This window comes from Carcharhinus amblyrhynchos, chromosome 11, assembly GCF_965287045.1.
Source record: "Carcharhinus amblyrhynchos chromosome 11, sCarAmb.v2.hapA, whole genome shotgun sequence".
Classification (NCBI taxonomy): Eukaryota; Metazoa; Chordata; class Chondrichthyes; order Carcharhiniformes; family Carcharhinidae; genus Carcharhinus; species Carcharhinus amblyrhynchos.
In genome coordinates, this window is record NC_137334.1 from 57024815 (window position 1) to 57050818 (window position 26004).

At 42.4% G+C, this 26004-nt stretch overlaps 1 protein-coding gene and 1 pseudogene across 1 annotated transcript in view; both read right to left on the bottom strand.

Annotated features, from left to right (window-relative positions):
* fap (fibroblast activation protein, alpha) overlaps positions 1-26004 on the bottom strand; it is a 94296-nt gene that overhangs the window by 13258 nt on the left and 55034 nt on the right. The window contains exons 18-24 of the mRNA XM_080199165.1: positions 19997-20121; positions 19865-19912; positions 17940-18038; positions 13452-13521; positions 12192-12386; positions 11935-11989; positions 8014-8113 (exon numbers count right to left, since the gene is read on the bottom strand). Coding sequence (XP_080055291.1) covers positions 8014-8113; positions 11935-11989; positions 12192-12386; positions 13452-13521; positions 17940-18038; positions 19865-19912; positions 19997-20121 — 692 coding nt within the window. The remainder of the gene's footprint in view (positions 1-8013; positions 8114-11934; positions 11990-12191; positions 12387-13451; positions 13522-17939; positions 18039-19864; positions 19913-19996; positions 20122-26004) is intronic.
* On the bottom strand, positions 16092-16299 carry LOC145350383 (U2 spliceosomal RNA; annotated as a pseudogene).

Consider the following 26004-nt stretch of genomic DNA (forward strand, 5'->3'; position numbering starts at 1 on the left):
TATGGTGATGCTACATCTGGAGCAGTTTTATTCTTTTTGTTTGGAGAATTACATAGTTGTGTTGAAAGCATTTCAGAGAAGGTTCACCCAATTCATTCCTGCATTGAGGGATTAATCTTATGGAGAAAAGTTGAAATATATAAGATCCTGAGGGGATTTGATGTGATGGATATCAGGAGAATGTTTCCTCGTATGGGGGAGGTCAGAACAGGGGACACTGTTTAAGAGTCAGAGCTTCCCTTTTAAGTCAGTGATGAGGAAAATTCTTCTCTTTCAGAAGGTGTTTAGTCTGTGGAATTGCATTCCCCAGAAAGCAGTGAAGGCTGGGTCAGTGAATTAATTCAAGGCTGAGGTAGATAAATTTATGAAAGCCAAGGAAGTCAAAGGTTACAGGGAACAGAAAGGAAAGTGGGCTCAAGATGATGACCTGATCAGCCATAATTTTACTGAACGGCTCAAAGGGCCAAATGGCCTAATTGTTCTCCTAAATCTTATGATCCAATATTCCTCTGCACTTGATCTGTATGGCTATGCAAATAGGCCGAGTGGCTTTGACGGACCTGGGATTGGAACTGTCAGGGTTAAAGAAACTTGTATTTTGCATAATAAGGACGTGAGTGGATGCCTTGGTGGTTATTTTCCAGACGTCGCTGGATTCCGGGGAAGTGCCGGAAGATTGGAAAACGGCTAATGTTACGCCGTTGTTTAAGAAGGGTGCCAGGCAAAAGGCGGGGAATTATAGGCTGGTTAGTTTAACGTCTGTGGTAGGTAAAATGTTAGAATCTGTCATTAAGGAGGAAATTGCGAGGCATCTTGAAGGGAATTGCTTGATAGAGCAGACGCAGCACGGTTTCATTAAAGGGAAGTCGTGTCTGACAAATTTACTGGAGTTCGATGAGGATGTGTCTAGGGCGGTGGATAGAGGAGAGCCGGTGGATGTGGTCTTTCTAGATTTTCAGAAGGCGTTTGACAAAGTACCTCACAAGAGGTTATTGCAGAAGGTCGAGGGACATGGAGTTGGGGGTAGGGTGTTAGTGTGGATAGAGGATCGGTTGTCAAATAGGAGGCAGAGAGTGGGGGTCAATGGGTGCTATTCGGATTGGCGGATGGTGACTAGTGGAGTGCCCCAGGGGTCGGTGCTGGGGCCTCAGCTTTTTAACCATTTATATAGATGATCTGGAGGAGGGAACCGAGTGTAGAGTGTCGAAATTTGCTGATGACACCAAGATTGGGGGAACGGCAAATTGTGCGGAGGGTGTGGAGAGTCTGCAGAAGGATCTAGATAGGCTGGGCGAATGGGCCAGGAAATGGCAAATGGAATTTAATGTTGGCAAGTGTGAGGTGGTCCACTTTGGTAGGAAGAATGGTAGGAAGGACTATTACTTACGGGGCGAAAAACTGCAGCAGGCGACGGTGCAGAGGAACCTCGGGGTCCTTGTGCATGAGTCGCAAAAACCCAGCTTGCAGGTGCAGCAGGTGGTCAGGAAGGCGAATGGGATGCTGGCCTTCATAGCGAGGGGGATTGAATATAAAAGTAGGGAGGTCTTGCTGCAGCTGTATAGGGCATTGGTGAGGCCGCAACTGGAGTACTGTGTGCAGTTTTGGGCGCCGCACCTGCGCAAAGATATTTTGGCCTTGGAGGGAGTGCAGAGGAGGTTTACTAGGCTGATACCGGAGTTGAGGGGGTTGAGCTATGAGGAGAGGCTGAATAAACTGGGCTTGTACTCGTTAGAGTTTAGAAGAATGAGAGGAGATCTCATTGAGACGTATAAGATGATGAATGGGATGGATAGGATAGAGGTGGAAAGACTCTTCCCGCTCAAAAAAGACAATAGGACTAGGGGGCACAGCCTCAAGATAAAAGGGGAGCGGTTTAGAACAGAGTTGAGGAGGAACTTCTTCACTCAAAGGGTGGTGAATCTCTGGAATTCTCTGCCCGTTGAAGTGGTGGAGGCTGCCTCGCTAAATATTTTTAAGACGCGGGTTGATGGGTTTTTGATAAGACAGGGGATTAAGGGTTATGGGGAGAGGGCGGGAAAGTGGAACTGAGCCACGACAGATCAGCCATGATCTTATTGAATGGCGGGGCAGGCTCGAAGGGCTGGATGGCCTACTCCTGCTCCTATTTCTTATGTTCTTATGTTCTTATGAATGTAACCTAATGCATTAAAGTTTAGATTCTTCAGCCATTATCGCCATAGTTACAGAATAATTGCTGACAACAACTGGAAAATCCAACTGACCTCTAAGCATGCTACAAGCAATAAAACTCTAATGTTGTTTCTTTTTAACAGGAATCTTGTCAAAAAGTTGCCAATTTCTGATCCATCAAAACGAGTGAGCACTACAGGCTTGAGTGTTGCCTGACTTCTTTTCTAATGTTCCAAACGGGGAAGTATTAAGAAGGTAACAAAGAGATCCTTATTTTTTCCAATGGTATCTGGTGTATTAGGATAGGATGAACCATGCTCCATTTATCATACTTCTATTTATATCTATTATATAATCATTTATGATTGACACTGTAAAAGGATTTGGGCGAGGAATTGTTTATGGAGTGCACTAAAACCCATGCTACAGAGATTTTCTGAGTGTGACGCACAGTGCCTTTGATCACATCCAGAACAGCCCAAAAAGTGTCTCACATTGGGAAGGGGGATTGTTTGGGTCTTCTGTGCATACACTGAGAGTTGGTTAACTGATCAGTTTGGAATATCATCTCTGGATTTGGCGACCTGGCCACATAAAGGCTGTAACAGGTTTGATAGAAGAGGAGTGCAGGCTACCAAGAGGGAAAGATCTGGGCAATGCACTCTGGCAAGTTAGAGTTGGGCTCCTCCATGCTCCTTGACACTGACAACAAGCTAACTCGCAGGCCAGCTGTTGCAGCTGGCATGTCCATTGGTATTCTCCTGTGTGCCCCTCCATCTCAGACCCCTGCAGCAGGGCTGATGAGCTGAATGTTATGCTTACTCATCGGCAGGTTTGAAGGCGATGGAGGTTTGTAAAATCCAGCATATGGTCTTCCTGCCCCATACCTACCTGTCCCCAACTTGTATGGCAGTTAATAGCAGGCAGTGGAGGCGTGGGTGATCTGTCCGCCCTTGTATCTATTGAGGCTGTTAAATGGACAATTAATTGCTACTTATCATTCCCCACCTGCTGCTATCTTATCTGTGGCAGGAGGAGGCCCACACCAAGTGGACAGCCCTAATGCTTTAGCTGTGTGGGCTGGTGTTGGACAAGGAAAAAGTGAGCTTCCTTCGTGGGTTTCCTGGTCCCATTGTATGTAATCCCCACCCCGCCCCCTGCCTTCCCCACGGTAGATCTCTCCTTCACGCTCACTTGCAGCCCCTTGAACCTTTTTACCCCATCCTCTTTACCAGGGCCTGCCAGTGAACCCCCATCTTGGTGTCCAGTTCCAGTGATGATATCGATTGGAGATTGTCTGTATTCTCAGCAGTGGCCACCACTGCCACCTGGCACTGCTGGAACTACAATCAGATGGCTGGCAACTCACTGAAGTACAATTTGTCCTTGGGACGGGGGGTGGGGGGTGCAAATCTGACCTCCATTCTTTTTAATGGCTTTTTATCTAGAGTCAGGGACCCAGTGCTCCATAAAATACAGCCATATACATCATCTGGGCCACCTGTTCTCATTACATTTAGATTATGGTTCTTGGACTTCCTGGATTCCGAAGCTACGTGATTTCTCTCCTCCTGGCCACCTCCATAATTAAGGCCCGTTTATGAGCACAGGGGCCTTCTCTCATCTCTGCTGCTCCACTTATGCAGCTCCCAAATGCAGTTAGTGCCAGTACAAGTGACCAGCAGCTGCTCACTCTCACTAAGCATGCATTGCCTTTAAGAGGAGTTGGCTGACCGTTCTATCTGATATCAGAACACATTGCTTCTAATCTCTGACAAGCAATCAAGCAGTGTGGGTAAAGTTTTGACCAACACTAAAATCTGGTCACTAAGACAGCAACACCAAATTTGTGCATTGCCTGCCCCAAAGGCAACTGTACTGACAGGCCACAAACTTTGACCATGTACCCAAAAACAAGCCAGAATGGATTTTTAGTCCCCTGAGTGCTTCAGGGAACTGTATTCTCAATTTTTACTGTTTTTTTTCTAATTATGAACAACTGTTCTTCTTTTGTCTTTCTATAAGAACTTAATTGATGATTCACAAGGTGACAATATTCTCTTATTGCAGCTAATTCTACTTGAGTTTCTATCTTTCAGTGGATGAGTGCTGTCCCAAAACTGTTTCTTTGATGTGGCTGCAGGCATCAGATTTTATCACTTTCAACTGATTTATATTTTCTGGCATTAAGTCCACTGGACACAATTAAAGCTTTCTTCTTACTATGCTGTAGAAAATAGGTTCTGCTTTGGGTTCATGTGCATGTAATCAACACACGCTGTTTTGATTATATTTCATGCTGTGCTGTTTCCTTCCTGTCAGGATCTGCAAGCACTCTGCTAAGAACCACAGACATGAATTGACTGTCGGTGATGTTATCATATGAACGCTTAATGATCTTGAAAACAAATCCCTCTCTCTATTCTAACTGAGCTATTATCCATTCATTTTTAAATAGTGCTCCTATTAAAATTATTGAGTAACTTGTTATAAGCATCACAAAGGTGCACATGGCACCAGCAGCGGTTTCCAATCTCATACTGCACTGCATAGTTGCATTGCTGCACTGCAAGCTTAGATATTGCCCTGAATTTAGCATGCAATTTTGGCCCAGGGTATTTGTTCAAATTTGCAGGCTGATGCTAAACAGGCATCTACAGGGTTTAGCACTCAAGTGCTGATTAGATGTTACTTTTGTGGAGCTGTGCATGTGGGCACTTTGCACTCACTGTGACTGAAGATGTGGAGTGCCCTGGCTGGCACACAGTTAACACATTGCAGGATAGTTCTGAGGAATTGCAAATACAAATTGGTGGTATAGGAAGTCCAGAGGAGGAAGGATTCTCTGTACCTAAATGGGGTGAGGAGTGGGGCAGAGGGCTGCTGCCCCTTTCTCTTGCAGCAACTCATACTGCTGTGCCTGGTCACCAGTCTCCTTGGAATTAAACATGGCATTGATGTCAATTTCAAATGTACTGAAAGAGAGTTACTCATCAATTCATGATTGTTGTGATCGGAGCTGTAAAGCAATTCTCTGAAAGATGTCAGGAAACTTTCTGGAAAGCTCTGTGAAGACTTCCCAACACTCAAGTAATACTTATTGTGAATTTTTTTCAGAGGACTTTATCTAAAGAGAATACCTTAAATAATAAATAAACTTGGTTGGAAACAGAAGATCTAAGGAGATTATCATCATCCAGGAAAAGCAAGACCCCCCTCGGAAGATTCCCATGACCAGGCATTCTCTTTCTCCTGGTTCCTCATAAGGTATTCTTTTTAGGTAAACTCCTCTGAAAAAATTCATACTAAGTATTATTTGAGTGTCTTCACAAAGCATTCCAGAAAGTTTCCTGACATCTTTCAGAGAATTGCTTCACAGCTCCAACCACAACAATCATGAACTGATGAGTAACTCCCTTTCAGTCCATTTGAAATTGACATCAATGCCATGTTTACTTCCAAACAGATGGTTGCTGTTACAAAAAGGGAGTTGGTTGGAGCATTACTCACTAACGTACGATGCAGTCACATGAATGAGTATTAGCAGGCATTTTCAGTGCCAATCAGCTACTTAATCAACCTCTTTCAGTTCCCCTATTTAAGGAAAGATATTTCATTGACGGCAGTGTAGAGGAGATTTACTTGGGCTGGTCCTGGATATAGAGAGACTACGGAAAGATTTAACAAGTTGGGTCTGTGGTCCTTGGAGTTCAGAAGAATGAGAGGTGGTTTGATTGAAACATATAAAATTCTTAGGGGATTAGACTGGGTAAATGTTTCCACTCATGGGAGAGTGTGGGATCAGAGGACATAGTCACAGAATAAGGGGGTGCTCCCTTGAAGTGGATTTGAGAAAGAGTTTCTTCTCTCAAAGAGTGGTGAATCTTTGGAATTTTTTACCCCAGGGAGCTGTGATATTCTTAAACGTTTTCAAGGCGGAAATCGATAGGTTTTTAATGAGTTGGGGAATTAGGGGTTATGGAGGGAAGGCAGGAAAGTGGACTTGGAGTGGTAGGTCAGATATGATCTTATTCAATAGTAGAGCAGGTTTGTAAGGCTGAATGGCTTACTCCTGTTCCTATTTCTTATGGTCTTGGCATCTGTTCCTAGTCTTTATCGACATGACGTACCGCATTTCAATACATCAGAATCCTTTCACTGTACTGATCAACTTAATACATAAGAACATAAGAAATAGGAGCAGGAGTAGGCCATCTAGCCCTTCGAGCCTGCCCCACCATTCAATAAGCTCATGGCTGATCTGAAGTGGATCACTTCCACTTTCCCGCTTTCTCCCCATAACCCTTAATTCCCTTACTTACTCACTTACCTTTTAATACTCACTTACCTTTTAAGAATAAAGCCCTATCATTAATCACTGCATTAAAACACACTTAAATTATGAAACAGCATCTAAATATGGTATGCAAAGTTGACAACAACTTTTAAATTTATCTTTAAAAGGTTCCCAGTTCCAGACTAGATATTCCCTGTGGCTCATGACTCTTCAGAGGAGCTGCTGCAGTAACCTGTTTGACTTTGTTTCTGTGCACCAGGTTTGGAAGAAACAGCATACCACTGTAAACTGGTTGTAGGGGATTTTGATGTGGGATAGTTACATTAAAGTGAGTTTTGTGAGATGATAGTATGTTGAACATTTATATGTCACTGCTTTTTTAAAGATTAAAATGCATCATTAATTGTGAAGTATAAAAGATTTGAAAATTAACGGAATGCACAATTTGAAATGTAAAAGTTTACCTTTCTCAAGGGACCATGGGCAGGATTTTGGTCTAGTTCAGGATCCCTATGTCAGGGTCAAATGAGAGTTAAGAGCTCATCCTAATGGAAATAGTCACAGGGCAGAGATTTTCCCTGCATTGGCCAGGTCATAGCCAGTGGATGGGCTTGCTGTTCAAGAGGATGGTGGGTAGGCTCTCAAAGTTAGAGGTCCAGTAGGAGGCACACCAGTACAGAAAAGGCTGCAGCTGATTGTGACCAGTAAGGGAGCAAGAGGATGCTTCCACTTTGAGGTATCCTCTGAGCAATTTTAAATCTTGAAACAAACAGTTGCAGCTACAAGATCACCACTATAGGTGGAAGGGGTACCTCCTCCATAAGGCAGCCTGAACCTAAAGCTAAGACCAGGCAGGCAGGGCAGGGCCTCAAGACTTGCCTGGAGCACTAACTGGAAAATTCCAGTCGGTCTCTGACAAGGTGACTTACCCGCCTTAATCGGCTACTGGCCCACCATTCTGCCCTGCAATCCTGCTTTTGGTAAATGGCCCAGGTGTGGGCTGCTGTTGGCACACTGGCTAGTGCAGCAAATTTTCATGCCCTTTCAACTCTGAAATGCCCACAATTTTGTAAATACGCCATTGATTTTGTGCTTTCCATTTATATACTTTAAAGCTTTCATGCAAGATATTTTTCCCTCTTAAAGCAAATGAAAGAATGCTGGGTATAACCATTGCTTAAAACAGAAACTCATTTAATTACTTGAATTCATACAGTATAAGTTTATATTCATGCCTCTTCCTGTGTTGTCTGATTTTGGACGATGCGCCAGCTTTTTGAAACTTTATCAACTTTTGTTAAGTTTGTAAGTTGCATAAATCTTACCAAAAAACACAAGCATTTCCCTACTCAGGATTGAGGAATTTGAAAGTTGTTACTTTGTTGGGACTTGCTGCCCAACCCACATCACCAATAAATCACGTGCATACTGGACCACAAAGGCCAGCCCTACATTAATCACAGCCCTGCATTAGTCACAATTGCTCATTCATTTTTATATTGTACATCTTTCCTTAGTTTTTATAAGTTATTATGAATTTGATCTAAACATTTATCAGAACATACCATAATATGTCCAGTTTGACACGGGGGCAATCGCAATTCCACATTTGAACACCCTACTGCCAGCTCCAAGTACCATAGATGTGACATATCCTCCATAAGACTAAAGATGATTGAAAACAATTAGTCACATTTAAGTTACCGTATGTTAATCAGTTGAGTGAGTTTTTAGATTTGTAATTAAAAACAGATGAGATAATCATTACTCTAAAACAAAACACTTTTATTTAACAAGTGACAGAAGCTCTGTAATCAAGAGACTTTCTTTGCTTTTCCTTTTACAGACGCTAACAAGCCTAATGCATACTTCCAAATATTTCTGATTTTGTTTCAGTAGTCAAAATGTTGGGCTGCTGAGACTTAGGCTGCGCTTTAACTTCAGAAGTTATATTCTAATGCGACGCTGTGTATTTTTCTGAAGGGAGTGATGGCCAGGGTGGGTAGAGTCACCAGTCATGAGGGCATAGGATAAACCTTATGTCCTAAGAACTGTACCCTCAATGTCTCTATTCCTTCAATCATGCAGGCATTGTGGACTGACGCACAATGAGAGTATCATGGCTGCTTCCTAAACGTTGGAGTTCACATGAATAATGATTTTCTGTGGTCAAATCTCAAGTTCCACAATAACCTAGCTTTGCAGGCCAACCCATTTTCCCCAAAAAGGGGCATTTTATTTGGATGAGCCAGTATGGTAAGCAGAACCTTCTTCAAATTTAATCAAAAGCGAATTATTGCGGATGCTGGAATCTGAAACCAAAAGAGAAAATGCTGGAAAATCTCAGCAGGCTTGGCAGCATTTGTAAGGAGAGGAAAGGGCTGATGTTTTGAGTTCAGATGAGTCTTTGTCAAAGTTCTGCCAGAGCTTCTCGTTCAAATTTAATACATTAGGGAGGGGACCGCATTTAAAAAACTTTGGCCGGAATGTTATGGCTGTTCACACCAGAATGATTCACTGCAAATCTCCCTGCAGTGAATGGAGATTTGGCTTGTGGCTGACTTTGTGGCTGCGGGAGTGTGGCATGAATAGCCAGTGAGATCAGCCCTTGGTCTATTAAGAGGGAAAGATTTTCAAACATTTAGTGTGACTTATTTTTGAACAGTAAAATTATCTGGAGCGATGAATTGCAAGGTTAGGGGACAAGATTCCCAAACTGAGCCTGAATACTGGCGAGATGCCATGTCGCATATGAAAGTTTGAAAAATGAATGTTTTCTTTGGGTAACAATCTTATCTAAAAATGTTGTCTTTTGAATTAATATGGTTCTTTAGTTATAAAAACTCAAAATATAGCAAAGAATAAGAAGAATAGTAATGAAGGGGTGGCACAGTGGTTAGCACTGCTGCCTCACAGCACCAGGGACCCAGGTTCAAATCTGATCTTGAGTGACTTTGGAGTTTGCACATTCTCCCTGTGTCTGTGTGGGTTTCCTCCGGGTGCTCTGGTTTCCTCCCACAGTCCAAAGATGTGTAAGTTAGCATTGGCCATGCTAAGATTCCCCTGTGTCCTGAGATGTGTAGGTTAGAGGGATTAGCGGGCTAAATATATGGGGTTACAGAGATAGGGCCTAGGTGGGACTGTTGTCGGTGCAGACTTGATGAGCCAATGGCTTCCTTCTGCACCAAAGGGATTCTACGTGCAGATTAGGTTGATTGATCATGCTAAATTGCCCCTTAGTGTCAAGGGATATTAGGAGGGTAAATACATGGGGTTATGGTGATAGGGTTGGGAAAAAGGATTGTTGTTGGTGCAGGCTCGATGGGCTGAATGGCCTCCTTCTGTACTGTACAGATTCTATGATTCTATAACTTCATGAGCGCGTAGACACACTGGTGGAATGGGTGGATACATAGTGAATGAAATTCAATGTAAAAAGCTCCCCATGACGAGTAATAATAGATGCAGAATGGCATAAATTTATAGGGAATGAGAAAGCAGGGAGATTTCATAGAAATCATAGGAACTCTACAGTACAGAAAGAGGCCCTTCGAGTCTGCACCAACCACCCAGGCCCTACCCCAATCCATACATATTTTACCCACTAAGCCTCTCTAATCTATGCATCTATGGTCAATTTAGCATGGCCAATCAACCTAACCCACACATCTTTGGACTGTGGGAGGAAACCAGAGCACCCAGAGGAAACCCATGCAGACACGATGAGAATGTGCAAACTCCACACAGACAGTAAGCCGGGAATCGAACCCAGGTCCCTAGCGCTGTGAAGCAGCAGTGCAAACCACTGTGCTACCGTGCTGCCCAAGGTGTGCATAAATCTTTAGCATGATAAGTTAACAAAGCAGTTCATATTATATATGAGATTCTAGGTTTCTTAAATAGAGGCATCGAGTATGAAGCTAGGAAATTATACTAAATCTACATAAAACATTTGTTCAGGTGTAGTTGCGAGAACATTTCTCAAAGTTGTTTGATCATGCAGCAACCTGCAACTTCTCAGTGCAAGCCTCACATGAGTCCACCTCTTTAACTTCTCGTACATGGTCGTGCAATAAAAATTTTAAGGGACTGCATATTTAAACAAATTCTCCACATACTCGCCAAAACAAAATTAGAGGGTATGGTGAGCTGGGCATTTTTTGTCCAATTCTGGACCTCACAGGGGCGAGCGACTGGGGCAACTGGTGGGGTGGGGGGGTGGGGTCGAGGCTGGCCTGGATGCATCCGGGAGGCCAGTGATCGGGCTGAAAGGAGGACACATGGCCAGTGATGCAGGGTGACGAGGCTGGCTAGCGATCGGGAGATCAACAGTGTGGGGTTACTGAGCATGTGCCAATTCCATGCTGACAGAAAGGCACGTGCAGAGTGGCCGCTCAGTGCTATGCTGTCGGCCTCTCCAGCAGGAATAGGCTCCATCTTTAATGATCTTTAATGAGATTCTCGCTGGTGCACTTTGCAGTGCACAAAGTGGAATATTCCTTTTGAAAATCCCACTGAAAGCAAACAACAGGATTTACTCTAATTTTTATACGAATTTGGCACTTAAATTTTTTGGGGGAGAATTCCATCCCACAAATTTGTAAGAATGTGAAGCCTTTATGGAGAAATAAAAATCCAGGATGTGAATGGAGAAAAATTGGGAGAGTGGAAATAACTAGATTTCTCATTGAAGGAGCCAGTGCAAATGGTTGGGGCAAACGGTCTCCTTTTGTGTTGTACTATGATTCTATGAATGTTTTGACTTATATATTGATGTGTTTTCTTCAAACCACAATTAACAATGTTGAAAGGAATAAAATGCAACATGAAAATTACCACAGTAAACTCATAATTTACCTGATGTAATCATTACTAATTTTTTTTGAAGTGTATTAAAATTGAACTAAAAAGATATTTCACCCAGCTAGTGGCAATACACAATATGGCTTGGTGTTATACAGTTTAGAAGGGCCACAGGCTTGATCCCTTTCAGTGCAAAACTAACTGATTTTGTTGAGAAATGCTGGGTGCACAGAAGTGATAGGTGGCCTCCAGTGGGAAAAAAAGCCACAGTTTCCATTTTGATCACTATCCAATGACCCTCACAAAATTGTCTGTGCACATAGGAAGGTATGGTAGAACTGAATATTTCTGTATTATAGTTCGACAACAGCTATTGCTCATTTTCATGGTACAGAAAAAGAAAGGAAGTTTAAAAATGCCTCCTCTATTTGGGCACAGTGAAAAGTCTCACAACACCAGATAAAGTCCAACAGGTTTATTTGGTATCACGAGCTTTCAGGGCACTGCTCCTTCATCAGGTGAGTCTGTTATTTGGTATATCTGTCTTGACTAACCAACTGTCTTGCCGAAATAATATTGCCACAAGGATGCACCTTGTTTGTCATCACTAAGGTAATGCAAAACTAATTTTTTTGCACCTATAAGCAAATTGTACTTCTACCACAAATAATTTGAGAACTTACCCATCCCCAGATGGCTATCCTTGTCTCATCAATGAATCCCATTTCAATAAATTTTCTAAAAAAAACAAAATATTGTTCAGTTTTTGTTGAGCTGGTGAGCTAATATTTCAATACTTTCTCTAAAGTCAATATTTTAAAAGGTTTTACATTTATGAAATGCTTGTAACAATTTATGGTAATATGCTTGTAACCATTCATCGGAGTTAAAACAGAGAAATAACACAATTTCTAATTCTTAACTCTGGCTAATTGTATACCTTGTTGCTCTGATTTGATCTTCCACTTCATAAGTGCCCAGCCTTCGATATATTGCATGCATTACTTTGTCACCCTGGTAACCGCTTCCTCTTCCATCAAAGCTGGCAACAATAATTCCCTCTGTGCTGGCAAGGTAAGTTGCCCAGTTAGTTGAGAAGCGGGCATCAGCTTTCTGACTGCCTGGCCCACCATACCTGAAAAAAGTGTCACAGCAGCAAAATGATCAAATCTTATGAAAATACCCTGTGGTCTTCAGATCCCCTAATATTATTCCACAACCAATACATTTTAAAGCAAAGTCTAAGTTAATTCCTTGGCTTTATCATTAGCTTATATGGAAGTCAAGGAGATTGAATGGAAAATAGTTGAAATTTCTTGGTAACCAAAGCCTGTAAATTGACAAGTTTTGAGTAACTATACCCATAAAACTGAGTAAATGATTACATTTATCCAGCGATGCTGCAAGCCAGACTAGATGCAGTTAAGTCTTTGCCACATTCACTGTTACAATATCATTCGTATTGCATTGTTAATACTGAAAATGCCCCACAGCGCAAGCAATTTTAGTGGCTGGGCCTCATGTCACAGGTTAATTAACACAACTGAGAAGTCAATGAAATGGGAGAGGCTTGAGGCTTTCTTCTGGAGCACAGAGGAGAAATCCTGTCCCTCATGATCTGCGTGGCAGCAAATAAAGTATTATAAAAACTTACCTTACTGGATTTGGCTCTGGCTGCTGCTCCCATCAGGTTTAGTCTGGTGAGGAAGTCTAACCTTGCCTAGGCCTCAAGTTAAAATAGCAAAATGGGCCCTGATGGCATTATTGGAACCCAATCTGTTTATTTAAGGAGGGCCCTGACCAATTAGGATAACACTTCTGGCAGCCAGATCAGGCAGCAAAATGATGGCCATGTCCAGTGCTTCATTGAAACTGTGCCTCCGCCACTCTGGATAGCAGATTTTTGTCAGACAGAAGAACAGTGGAGATCAAATCAAGGCTACGGAGTCAGAACCTATCTGTATGTTCTGTAATTGAGCCAGACAGTCTACGCGGAGATGCATTTTAGGTATTGTTAGAAGGAATCCCTTATCTCATACATACTACAAATCCAGGCTTTCAATGCCTATTCTGAATAAAATTATTTTGGCTGTCAAAATGAGACATTGGGAGAAATTGGAAGAGAGGAATATGTTGTGCCAAATGTCAATGCCTTCATCAGATTTTTTTAGGGAAGATTAGACTTTGGAATTACACTTACACATCAATGAGCAGAGGATACTTTTTTGATTTATCAAAATGTGGTGGAAGTATCATCTGATACCAATAATCTGGAAAAAAAAATAAATTAGTACCACTTAACACAATAGCCATTAACACAGAACACAATTTGTTTTGGAATATGACAAAGATAAAGTATTGCCACTTATTTTATTTTTTACTTATCTGACGGTAAGCAAATATTGAGACGGGACCATCCACTTCCCCGTAGGCACACATGGGCCATTTATTTGTCATTATTATCAGTACACTCAACATACATATTAAACATTAACCAATTTTCAAACAGAACATTTCAGAAGTGTTTCCTATCAAGCTGTTTTTCTTCAGTGAGTCAAGAACAAATACCATTTTGCCACTTTCGCTGTTTGCTGCATTTTACCCTTGAATTAGATTTACTTTTGGAAGTGCACTGTGATCCTGAGAGATCATCCAAATAGTGACTTCAAATGAATAAAGAAAGAAGTGTATAGCATTTTACAACCTCTTAATATTTGCTGAGAGTGATCTTCTGTGCCGGATACTAACGTGAACAATTGTTCACTTAAAGAGGAAACTTGGTCAGTGATGCATACAATATCCTACACGTTTCTAACTGCCTGACCCACCCGCCATACCTGAAAAAAGCGTCGTGGCACAAAATGATCAAATCTTATGAAAACACTCTGTAGTCTTCAGTTCCTATAATACTACCTCACCATCAATATGTTTTAAAGCAACAAGTCTAAGTTAATGAATAGTAAAGCCTTCCTTGGTCTTATTTGAAAGTCAAAGAGATTTTAAAGAGGAATTTGCAGGGATGGGAATATAGGTCAACTCTCAGTGACAAACCATCAGGTTTGAAATGTTGCCCATTGATTATGGAAAATAAAACACTCAAAATAGTGTGGGGCCTCATTTTAGTGTTGCAAATTTGATGGTCAATCCCACCCCCAGGCCCCCTCCCCTCCCCTCCCCCTCCCCCTCCCCCTTCCACACCGTGTGAATGCAAGGTCAGTTTAGCAATCCAATGCTATCACACCAGCCGCGGAAATCAGAAGCCTGCCAGCCATTTTCAAGTCACTAATTTACAAACTACTGAGCTTGTTAATGACCCAATTGTCTACAATGTTTTGTTGCCTGCTCTTTTCTTTAGCTGTTGCATGTTAAACTGTTTGGAAGTCTTTTCTGACAACTATGACAAGCTGACACAAGGTTGGAAGAAAAAACTTGCCATCAGGACAGTATTTGCAAATAACAATAAATTCTGCCAGTAAAGGTTGCAGAATCTGAACGTTTTTTAATCTTTAGGCCTCTACTGACTCCATTGTTATCAAATGCAATTGTTAAAGGATACAAAAGAGAGAGAAATTAAATTTCCTCACATTACAAAAATATGCAGGCAGGATTTTAAGACCTCGCTTGGGCGAGGCTCAGAAAATCCCACTCAAGGCCAATGGAGAATTCCGTTCTGCAAACCTCACCCGCCTTGATTCTAGGGAGAGGCTGTAAAATTCCAGTCTATATCTCAGTATTGTCTCATTGATTAGTGGATTGTAAAATGGCTAAATTAAAGTTCTATTTTCACAGATGGATTAATGTTTAAGAACAATAGTGTTGGTGCCAGAGGTGGTATTCTATTGTTCAATGTTTAAGACAGATCAAATAGAATTTCCCTAGGACAGCAGGTTGAGAGGGGGACTGTTTGAATGCATATGTTAGCACTAAAAACTATTTTCTCACAGCAATCTCTAACCTCTGAATAGTTTAAACAAATTAATAGCCAAAAATGAGTGCCCCCAACTGAATCCTGTCCTGCTTCTGGCCCACCTAAATGGTTTGCTCCCTGACTGAATTCAGAATCTGACTGCCCATCTTCCCCTCTGAGTCGAGGTTATTTTAGCATTGGAAATTGAAATATCGTTCATTGCAATATTCCCAGATAAGCAAAGAAGTGTTGGTCACAAATGCATTGTATGTAGCAATGAGTTGCCAGCTGTTCCCTTTCTGAGCCGGAGAGGTTGAGTAGCATTGCAGGACCATAAATCTTATCATTAAAAACTGCTAACACTATTAAATATTGGCTGTAACATTCTTCCACCAGTTGAATTTGGAATTAATGTGAAAATGTCGCAATTTCTTGAACTCGGGAAGATTGGGGGGATGGGGGAGTGGACTACTTTTTTTTTTACAAGGCTCATAGCAGCGGCATGAAGTGTCCAATAACTTGTAGTAATTTGCAATCCATGGGGTATCACATCCTCACCAGATGTTCCAATGCGATTTCCACATTAGTAAAATGTGCGTATTAAACTTGCTGTTATTTTAGCAGCACATTCTAATAAGTCCAAGATTCACATTCAGTAGATGTGGATATATAAGAAATAGATTGTAAAGAAATTAACATTCTGATCTACCAAGGGAGATGCACAGCCACACAGGCATAAGCAATAAGAACATTTGTTGCTGTATTCTTTGCTTGCACCACCAAGTGCTGAGTTTCATGTTTTTTTATTTTTTTTAAACTTTATTCCAATCCAATCAAGTCAAATTAAACCCAATTCAGAGTCCCAACAAGTTGGGACATTCCCGATCCAAGCTGACAAGACAGGGCTCTCACCTCCCGTCTTGGGCTTGATCTACATGATCCAAGCTGACTGGAGTAGGTGTAGCTCCTCCTCCAGGGCTTGATCTTATTTGCATCTTAGCCAAATGGCCGAGATGCCACTTAAAAAAATTGCTTCAAATGAAGCTGAAATGTAACCCAATGACTTCAACCAAGTGCAGCATGTCGACACTACACTCGATCTATACTACACTTGATCTTAGCCAAAAGGCCGAGATGTTACATCTGGAACTTGTTTACACAAAACCATCACTGTGTGACATTTCCTGTTTCTTGATGCAGCCTTAATTTGTAGCAATACTTTCCTTGTGAGTATTACTCTCCACAAAGGCATGGACAGGAATCAGCTGTAAAACAGGCTCTCAGGTCAGATTTTAGATAACACACTTCAGAGAAACGGACTTTTACTTTGTTCCATTGTGTATTTTAAAACCTACTTAAGCTTTATAATGGAAAGAGGATACGAACTCAGAGATAAATGGGCTAGCAATTGAGAGTATTTCAAACAATTGTAAGAGTACTGAAGTTGTACTTCCTTTTTGCTGCTACATTTTAATAAAAAACAGCTGTACATTCAAAATCAATCTAAGTTCCCAGCTGCAACTTAAACAGAGAATCAGCCAATTACATATGTGAGCAAATGGACTGACAAACATATATAAAATTTATAGACAGGAAAAGCCCCAATGGTCCTTGTTAAACATATTGCTATTTTTAAAATTATGCCTTCTAATCTATATATTTGCACAGGAAGCAGCTATGTCTCAAATGTTGAGGCTTAGGACAATTTCCAGTGAAATTTCCCTAAACTTCAGGTTTTGCAACAATTACATCTATGGCAAGATCTCAGAATGATAAAATATAGATGTAAATGTGTGATGGATACCATACTCAAGTTAAACGAATACGGTGCCCCACTCTTTACAGAGACAAAGATCAAACATTTACTGACATTACAGGTGATTAGTACTTCAATTCCATGTCACCATCTTTGTTCCATATCCCTTGCTACTTTAACAAAGTTCTGCAGAACTCAGTCTCAAGAATATCTATTGACCAAGACCCATCAGCCTTTTGGGGAGCAAATTCTGCATTTTTACTATCCTAGTCATGAAAACAATCTTTCTAATTTGACTCCTCAATGTTTTAATTTTATGCCCTTTTCTTTTCCCCAAAAAAGAAAGTTGTTTTCTCTGTCTTACAATCAATCTAGAATCATAAAACAATAAAACAGTGAAGCAGCCTATTTGGGTTGTTATGCCTGTGCTTATGAAGCTATCCAGTCAGTCCAACCCCTCTGTTCTTTCCCCACAGCCCTGTACAATTCCTCCCCCTAGTTATTTATCTTATTCTCCTTTGAACGTTACTATTCAATCTATCAGTCCTTTAGCCAGGGCATTCCAAATCATAGTAAAAAAAAACATACTAGTGCAGTATATTTTACTGTCTTAGGCCACGAGCTGAAAACTTGCCAAATTTCTAGTTAGCTAATCTTCATTATTAAAACCTGCTGTCAATCTATTAATTAAAATTGCCACATTGATTGGTTTAGTTGTAATATTTTCTTTAAAATTGGGTTGTTGTGCACAGCTAGGTTTTTCAGAGCAGAGTCTCTCTAAATTTTACTTTGCACTCCTGCCCACATAAATCAGGCTTGTGCAGTGCCTTCCAGGCAGCTGAATGGCCTCACACTCACTAGTGGGAACATTGCTCAATTGTATCCTCTGCTCATATTGCAAGTGAAAACTACTGGGCATCCGGATGACTGGATTTTAATTCCTGAAGTGTTACTATTTTGAAGACGTTCAGGAGTTAAAAAATACCTCCGTCTTCTCTGCACACTAATAGACTGGTTTAACTTACTCGTGCCATCAAGTTGCAAACTTTCTAGAACTTTTGTTGGCATCTGAACAGTCTGAAGTCTTTCTTCCAATTCTTTGTTATCTTCCAGAGTTTGTACCACTTGAAATAAAGAAAAATTATGCTATTAGTTCTTTGGACATCTAGAGCGGAATTCTCCGGTTGTTCACATTGGCAGGATCCCTGGTCACGCTGACCGCGCAACCCCACTGCAGGTTTTCCGGCAGCATGGGTGCATTCAATAGGAAATCCCATTGACAGTGGCAGGACCAGAAGATCTCACTACTGATGAATGACACGCCAGGGGAGGCCAGATAATCCCCTCTCTAAAATCAGATTCACCGTATCGTAAAACAGGTGCTGAAATCCTGCCCCCATTCACGCCACTGGGATCTTACGGTTCTGCTGGCGACGCAACCCACCATGGATTTCTCAGTGGTAAGAGGCGTGTTCAGTGGGAAACCCATTGACAATGGCGGTGCCCCCAGCGAGCATCCATCACCTTCCGCCACCGCCACAGAGTGGGAGAAAATTCCTGCTCAGAGTTCACTTACCAGCTAAAATAATTGGATGCACACTTCAGAATTACTTATAGTAATAAATAATCTAATTTACCATGAGTGATGCACGAATATTTTGAGCTTCTGCAATAAAACAATTTTTTTTTTACATCATGTGGCAGTTGAAGGAAACAGGATTAGATATAAAAGAGGCTGAGCAAAGCAGGATGCCCTCTTTCTGAATATTAATATACTTGTTCTACAATTCTATGGTGTCTACTGAAATTTGAAACTTTCCAGTGGTTAACATTCTCAAGTTTTGAAAGTGAATTGTCCTCAAATACCAGAACTCTAACTTCATTGTAAATGAAGGGAAAGTGAAGCCAGAAACCGTGATGGTAAATTTATACAAGTCACCATTTTAAAACATAAGAAAATCTGCATGGTGATAACAGAATATAATTTAGGAATCTGAAATATTAAAATTTTTGCTATCTACACTTTTTATTTGTTGTAGGGACAACACTCTTAAAGTTATATCCCCCTTTTATCCAGTTGCATCTCTCCAAACACCAGTCACAATTCTGACAGTGGTTGAACGACAATGGGCAGAACTTTGTTTGTGTGATGGGGTCCCACCTCTGGCTGGAGAACAAATGGGAGGCCCATGTTGTTTCTGTGTGGAGGCTCAATGCTGGACAGCAGCAGACCTCCCACGCTATCAGGGCCCTAGTCGGATGGAAACCCAGTGCCTCAAAAGTTGCCAGCCAATCAGAGGCCAACAGTACCAGCAGCACTAAAGGGAGCAGTGGCTGCTACCCATAATACATCAGTGCTTGTACATCAGTAATGGATCCTCTGGAGTCCGGTAAGTGGGGTGGGTTGGGCTCTGAGGGAGAGTTGCTAGCAAAGGAAGGGTTGATAGTGAAGGCTGGCCCACTCCCCTCACGAATGTAGATTCCATTGTTTAGGCACAGTGCCTCTCACTCCAATAACAAGAAGGCTGCAGACAAACCCGAAGGGTTGCTACAATCTCTCTGGCTAGCAAATCCTCTGCCCACCACAGCTTGAAAACTGGCAGAAACAGGATGTGACCCTTAAGAGTTCATTTAAAGGCTCCAAAAGCCCCCATTTGTAAAATCTACTTTTCAATCTTCCTGCCCTGACATTGATTGAGGTGAGGCAAGAAGTTGGTGAAGTCCCCACACTGCACTTTCTACTTAATCAAACATTCGTGGGGTCGAGGGCATTAAATTTATCCAACATTTATCCTATATATTCTATTCAATGCTTACAGCTGACTTTTTTCTGAACTCATTCCAAACGAACAGTGAAATTAGACATTATTATTAACTGAAGGTTAGATAGTTACAATACACATGTTCTGAACAAAAAATTCATGTTAACAGGTAGTGAAATAGTGATTACCTTGATCATTGGTAGCACTGTAAATTGCAAATGTAGGTACTCCAGGACCTGCAGAGAGCAAGGAGCAAGTATAAAAGCCATCCTAATAAGCAATATTTTTTGTTGAAGAATTAGTTTCCATGGTTCACTTACCATAACAGGATAGCTTGTAATATTTTGCATTTCTACTGAAATACGCCGAATAGTATTGACAGCGTTCCTTCATCAGCTCACAGGTAATACATTGAGGTTTCTGGGGAGTTGCTCCAATTTTAATTCTACAAATAAAAGAAAAATTTAAAATGTCTAGGAACCAAATACAAATGGAATTCGAACAAGGTACCCCTGATATGGCAGTGAATTCAGTCTGCATCAGGATTAGGGTTAGGTCAAAAATCCTCAAATGCCAGTCACACCATATAATTTGAAAACAGTCAGTACAATTTCCATTTTTAAAAAAGATAAGCAGGATTACTGACTCAATAATATCTTCTGTGCATAAATTTTAAAAGGCATGATAAAAGCAGTTGAAAGGGAACCAGAACACAATTCTTGGGTAGTGATAATAAATACACCCATCCATACAGTACTGTGTATAGTTTTGGTCACTGCAATTGCGAGGATATCTAGCCACCGAGACAAACAGAATCACAGAATCATAGACCACAGAATCACAGAACATTATAGTGCAAAAAAGGCTCTTTGGCCCATCAAATCTGCACCAACGCATAAAATTCCCTGACCTGCCCACCTAAGCCCACTTGCTAGCACTTGGCCCATAGCCTTGAATGCAATGGCCAAGTAGTCATCCAGGTACTTTTTAAAGGATGTAAGGCATCCTGCCTCCACCACCCTTCCAGGCAGTGCATTCCAGACTGTCACCACCAGAGAAAGCTAATAAGCTGCTAGTTAGCTTAGGAGAAGTTTGAAGAGAGTTTGAAGTACCTATGGTTGCTTATGCTAGCCATGATGTGGAGATGCTAGCATTGGACTGGGTAAACACAGAAAGAAGACTCACAACACCAGGTTAAAGTCCAACAGATTTATTTGGTAGCGCAAGCCCACAAGCTTTCGGAGCACTGTCCCTTCATCAGAACTGAATGGTTCAATCAAGCAGACGCAGCATGGATTCATGAAGGGAAAGTCATATTTGACAAATTTACTGGATTTTTATGAAGTTATAATGAGTGCAGTTGACAGAGGGGAACGAGTGGATGTGGTATATTTAGATTTCCAGAAGGCATTCAATAAGGTGCCTTCCAAAAGGTTACTGCATAAGATAAAGGTACATGGAATTGGGGGTAAAGTGTTAGCGTGGATTGAGGATTGGCTATCTAACAGGAAGCAGAGAATCAGAATAAATGGATGCTTTTCAGGTTGGTAGTCGGTGACTAGTGGCATGCCGCAGGGATCGGTGCTGGGGCCTCAACTGTTTACCATACACATAGACGATCTGGAGGAAGTGACCGAGTGTAGGGTAACAAAGTTTACAGATGACACAAAGATGAGTGGAAAAGCAAATTCAGTGGAGGACACAGAATGTCTGCAGAGAGATTTGGATAGGCTAAGTGAATGGGCAAGGATCTGGCAGATGGAGTATAATGTTGGCAAGTGTGAGGTTATCCACTTTGGAAGGAATAATAGTAAAATGGACTATTATTTAAATGGTGAAAAATTACAACATGCTGCTGTGCAGAGGGACCTGGGGGCCCTTGTGCATGAATCACAAAAACTCCGTTTGCAGGTGCAGCAGGTGATCAAGAAGGTGAATGGAATGTTGGCCTTTATCACGAGAGGGATAGAATATAAAAAGCAGGGAGGTCTTGCTGCAACTGTACAGGGGACTGGTGAGGCAGCACTGAGAGTACTGTGTACAATTTTGGTCCCCTTATTTAAGAAAGGCTATATTAGCTTTGGAGGGGGTGCAGAGAAGGTTATCCAGGTTGTATCCGGAGATGAGGGGGTTAGCTTATGAGGAGAGATTGAGTAGACTGGGCCTGTACTCATTGGAGTTTAGAAGGCTGAGGGGGAGATCTTATAGAGACATATAAGATAATGAAGGGGCTAGATAGGGTAGAAACAATGTGATTATTTCCACTTATAATGGACACAAGAACTAGAGGGCACGGCCTCAAAATAAGGGAGAGTCAATTTAGAACAGAGTTGAGGAGGAACTTCTTCTCCCAGGGGGTAGTGAATCTACCCAGGGGTAGTGACTCTCTGCCCATTGAAGCAGTGGAGGCTACCTCATTAAATGTCTTTAAGCCACCGATAGATTTTTGACCAATAGGGAATTAAGGGTTATGGGGAGCAGGCGGGTAAGTGGAACTGAACCACTATCAGATCAACCATGATCTTATTGAATGGCGGGGCAGGCTCGAGGGGCTAGATGGCCTACTCCTGCTCCTATTTCTTGTGTTCTTATGTTCACTGTCCCTCCACCCACATTGATTCCACATTTTGCTCCTTAGAGCCTATATCGTCTCTCACTACTGCCCTGATACTATCCTTTATTAACAGAGCTACCCCACCTCTTTTTCCTTCCTGTCTATCCTTCTGAAATGTCCGATACCCCTGGATATTCAGTTCCCAGTCCCGGCCACCCTGCAACCATGTTTCTGTAATGGCCACTAGATTATACCCATTTGTACTGATTTGTGCCGTCAAATCATTAAACAACTCAATGGTGCTCCGAAAACTTGTGGCTTGTGCTATCAAATAAACCCATTGGACTTTAACCTGGTGTTGTGAGACTTCTTACTATGCTTATGCTAGGGAAGAGAAGAGTCAGGCGAGATATTGGGTGGGATTCACCAGTCCTGTTCACCGCTGGTGGGAATCCAGATGGCCTGTTGGGTAGGATGTTATGTGTAATCACTGGTGAGAATTGCATTTCCCAACTCTCACAAGATTTTGCACCCAAGTTATCTTTCCCACTGACAGCTGACATGGGCTCAAAATTCCAGATTATAGATGGAATTCTCCCAAAAATGTTCAAAGTGCCAAATTCATGGGAAAACTGGAGTAATTTGCGATGGTTTTTTCAATGGGAGTTCACATAGAATCACCCACACTCTGTGCACTGCAGAAGCCATCTGTGTGAATATCTTTACTGTCATTAATATCAAAACTGTTCTGAATCCTGACTATTCTGTCAGTTCAGCTTCTCACCTGAATCTCCTCACTCTGAGCACTGAAGAGGTCCCAGTTGTGAATATTATTAAAAACCTGGCCCGGGGGTGGGGCAGGGTGGTGCTATTCGCACCGGAGTTTGAGAGTTCTGGAACTGTCCCAAACTGTCAACTTACAGTCCAGCAGACCCATCCCTGTTGATCCACCTCCCAGCAGACCCCCTCCACGGCAGATCTCCCAGCCTGCTCCAATTGCTGCCCTTCCTCCGTCCCAGACCGATCCCAATGCAGAGTGGCAGCAGGACTCCCCATCCCCACAAATTGCCCCCAGGCCCTGCCCACAATAGGCCCTATCCCCTTGGCACTGTCCGATGCCCAGTGGGCAATGCCAAGATGCCCCGAGGCATGGGCACTTTGCTGTGGCACATGCTGGCACTTCCAGGGTTTCTATGCACGAGAGCACCACTCCACCACCATCCGACCCCCTGGAGGGCACCGGTTGGCTCCCACTTCTTTCTGGTGGAGTTTCCTGTTAGTTCCTCGAATGTGGGGAGCAAGTCTAAACCCCGCTGGAATGAAGTGCTCCTGGTGGGGTGGGAGATTCAATTGGGACCTGAAAAATCCTGATAATTAACATATTTAAAATACATGCAGAAAAGATTTAAATTACTTACCTGCGTTTCCGCCGGTTTCCAGCGTGGTCTGATTGGCGATTGTTCGCTCGCTCTGGGAGATGCGCATGCATTCCCGGTGCACACACAAATCCCTGTTCAAGGATACAGACACGTGCCTCCCACTGTGACCCGACAGAAAAGTTGCGGGTTGCAATGGAAGAATCGCGACCATTTCCAGAATGGAGAGGTAACAGTGTATAATTCTTCAACAATAATACATGTATTATTCCCCAACATGCATAGTTGGGGAATGCAAGGCACGGCATAGTGGGGGTGGGGCGGAGCAGGGTTTGAAATGCGTGTACTTTAATGCGAGGAGTATTCGCAATAAAGTGGATGAACTTGCAGCGTGGATCAGTTCCTGGGACTTTGATGTTGTGGCCATTTCTGAGACTTGGATAGAGCAGGGTCAGGAATGGATGTTGCAGGTTCCGGGGTACAAATGCTTTAGTCGGAGTAGAGAAGAAGGTAGAAGGGGGGGTGGGGTAGCATTGCTAGTCAAGGACTGTATCACAGTGTCGGAGAGAAAGTTTGATGAGGACTTGTCAGTTGAGGTAGTATGGGCGGAGATTAGAAATAGGAGAGGAGAGGTCACCCTGTTGGGAGTCTTTTATAGACCTCCTAAAAGTTCTAGAGAGGTTGAGGAAAGGATTGCGGAGACAATCCTGGTTAGGAGTGAAAGTAATAGGGTAATTGTTATGGGGGACTTTAACTTTACGAATATTGATTGGAGTTGCTATAGTTCTAGCTCGCTAGAGGGGTCAGTGTTTGTACAAAGCGTGCAGGAAGGTTTTTTGTCTCAGTATGTAGACAGGCCAACTAGAGGTGAGGCTATATTGGATTTGGTGCTGGGAAATGAGCCAGACCAGGTGCTAGACTTGGAAGTTGGTGTGCATTTTGGTGATAGTGACCACAATTCGGTTACGTTCACCTTAGTGATGGGAAGAGATAGGCGTGAACCTCGGGTCAGCAATTTTAGCTGGGGTAAGGGCGATTATGAGGCTATCAGGAGTGAATTAGGAAGCATGGATTGGATTAGGGGATTGCAGGGACTGGGAACATCTGAAATGTGGAATTTTTTCAAGGAGCAGCTACTGCGAGTCCTTGATAGGTATGTCCCTGTCAGGCATGGTGGATTTGGTAGGGCTAGGGAACCGTGGTGCACTAAAAGAGTTGAGTCGATGGTTAAAAAGAAAAAGGAGGCTTATGTTCGGATGAGATTGGAGGGCTCAGATAGTGCACTAGAAAGCTTTAGATTGGCTAGGAGGGAGTTGAAGAGTGAGTTGAGAAGGGCTAAAAGAGGACATGAGAAGACTTTGGCCGATAGGATTAAGGAGAATCCTAAGGCGTTCTATAAGTATGTCAAGAACAGAAGGTTGGTCAGGGCAAGATTAGGGCCAGTTACAGACAGCAGGGGGAAGTTGTGTGTGGAACCGGAGGAGATTGGAGAAGTATTGAACCAATATTTCTCTTCGGTGTTCACGCAGGGGGACATGAATATAGCTGAGGAGGACATTGGGTCGCAGGGGTGTAAAATAGAAAGTATTACGGTTGATAAAGAGGATGTGCTGGAAATTCTTGAGGGGCTGAAAATAGATAAGTCCCCTGGTCCGGATGGGAGCTACCCTAGGATTCTCTGGGAGGCTAGAGAGGTGATTGCAGAGCCTCTGGCTCAGATCTTCAGGTCGTCATTGGTCTCTGGTGTAGTCCCGGAGGATTGGAGGATAGCGAATGTTGTCCCATTGTTTAAGAAGGGGAACAGAGACTTTGCCGGGAATTATAGACCGGTGAGTCTTACTTCTGTTGTGGGCAAGGTTTTAGAAAAAATTATTAGGGATAGGATTTATAGTTATTTGGAGTGTAATGAATTGATTAGAAATAGTCAGCATGGTTTTGTAGCAGGTAGGTCGTGCCTTACTAACCTTATTGAGTTTTTTGAGAAGGTGACCAAAGAGGTGGATGGGGGTAAGGCAGTTGACGTGGTATACATGGATTTTAGTAAGGCGTTCGATAAGGTTCACCATGGTAGGCTTCTGCAGAAAATGCAGATGTATGGGATTGTGGGTAATCTAGGAAGTTGGATCAGGAATTGGCTATCAAATAGGAGACAGAGGGTGGTGGTGGATGGTAAATATTCATCATGGAGTGCAGTTACGAGTGGTGTGCCTCAGGGATCTGTTTTGGGGCCACTGTTGTTTGTAATTTTTATTAATGATCTGGATGAGGGTATAGTTGGGTGGATTAGTAAATTTGCTGATGACACCAAAGTTGGAGGTGTGGTAGATTGTGAGGAAGGGTGTCATAGTCTGCAGGGAGACTTAGATAGGTTGCAGAGCTGGGCCGAGAGGTGGCGGAT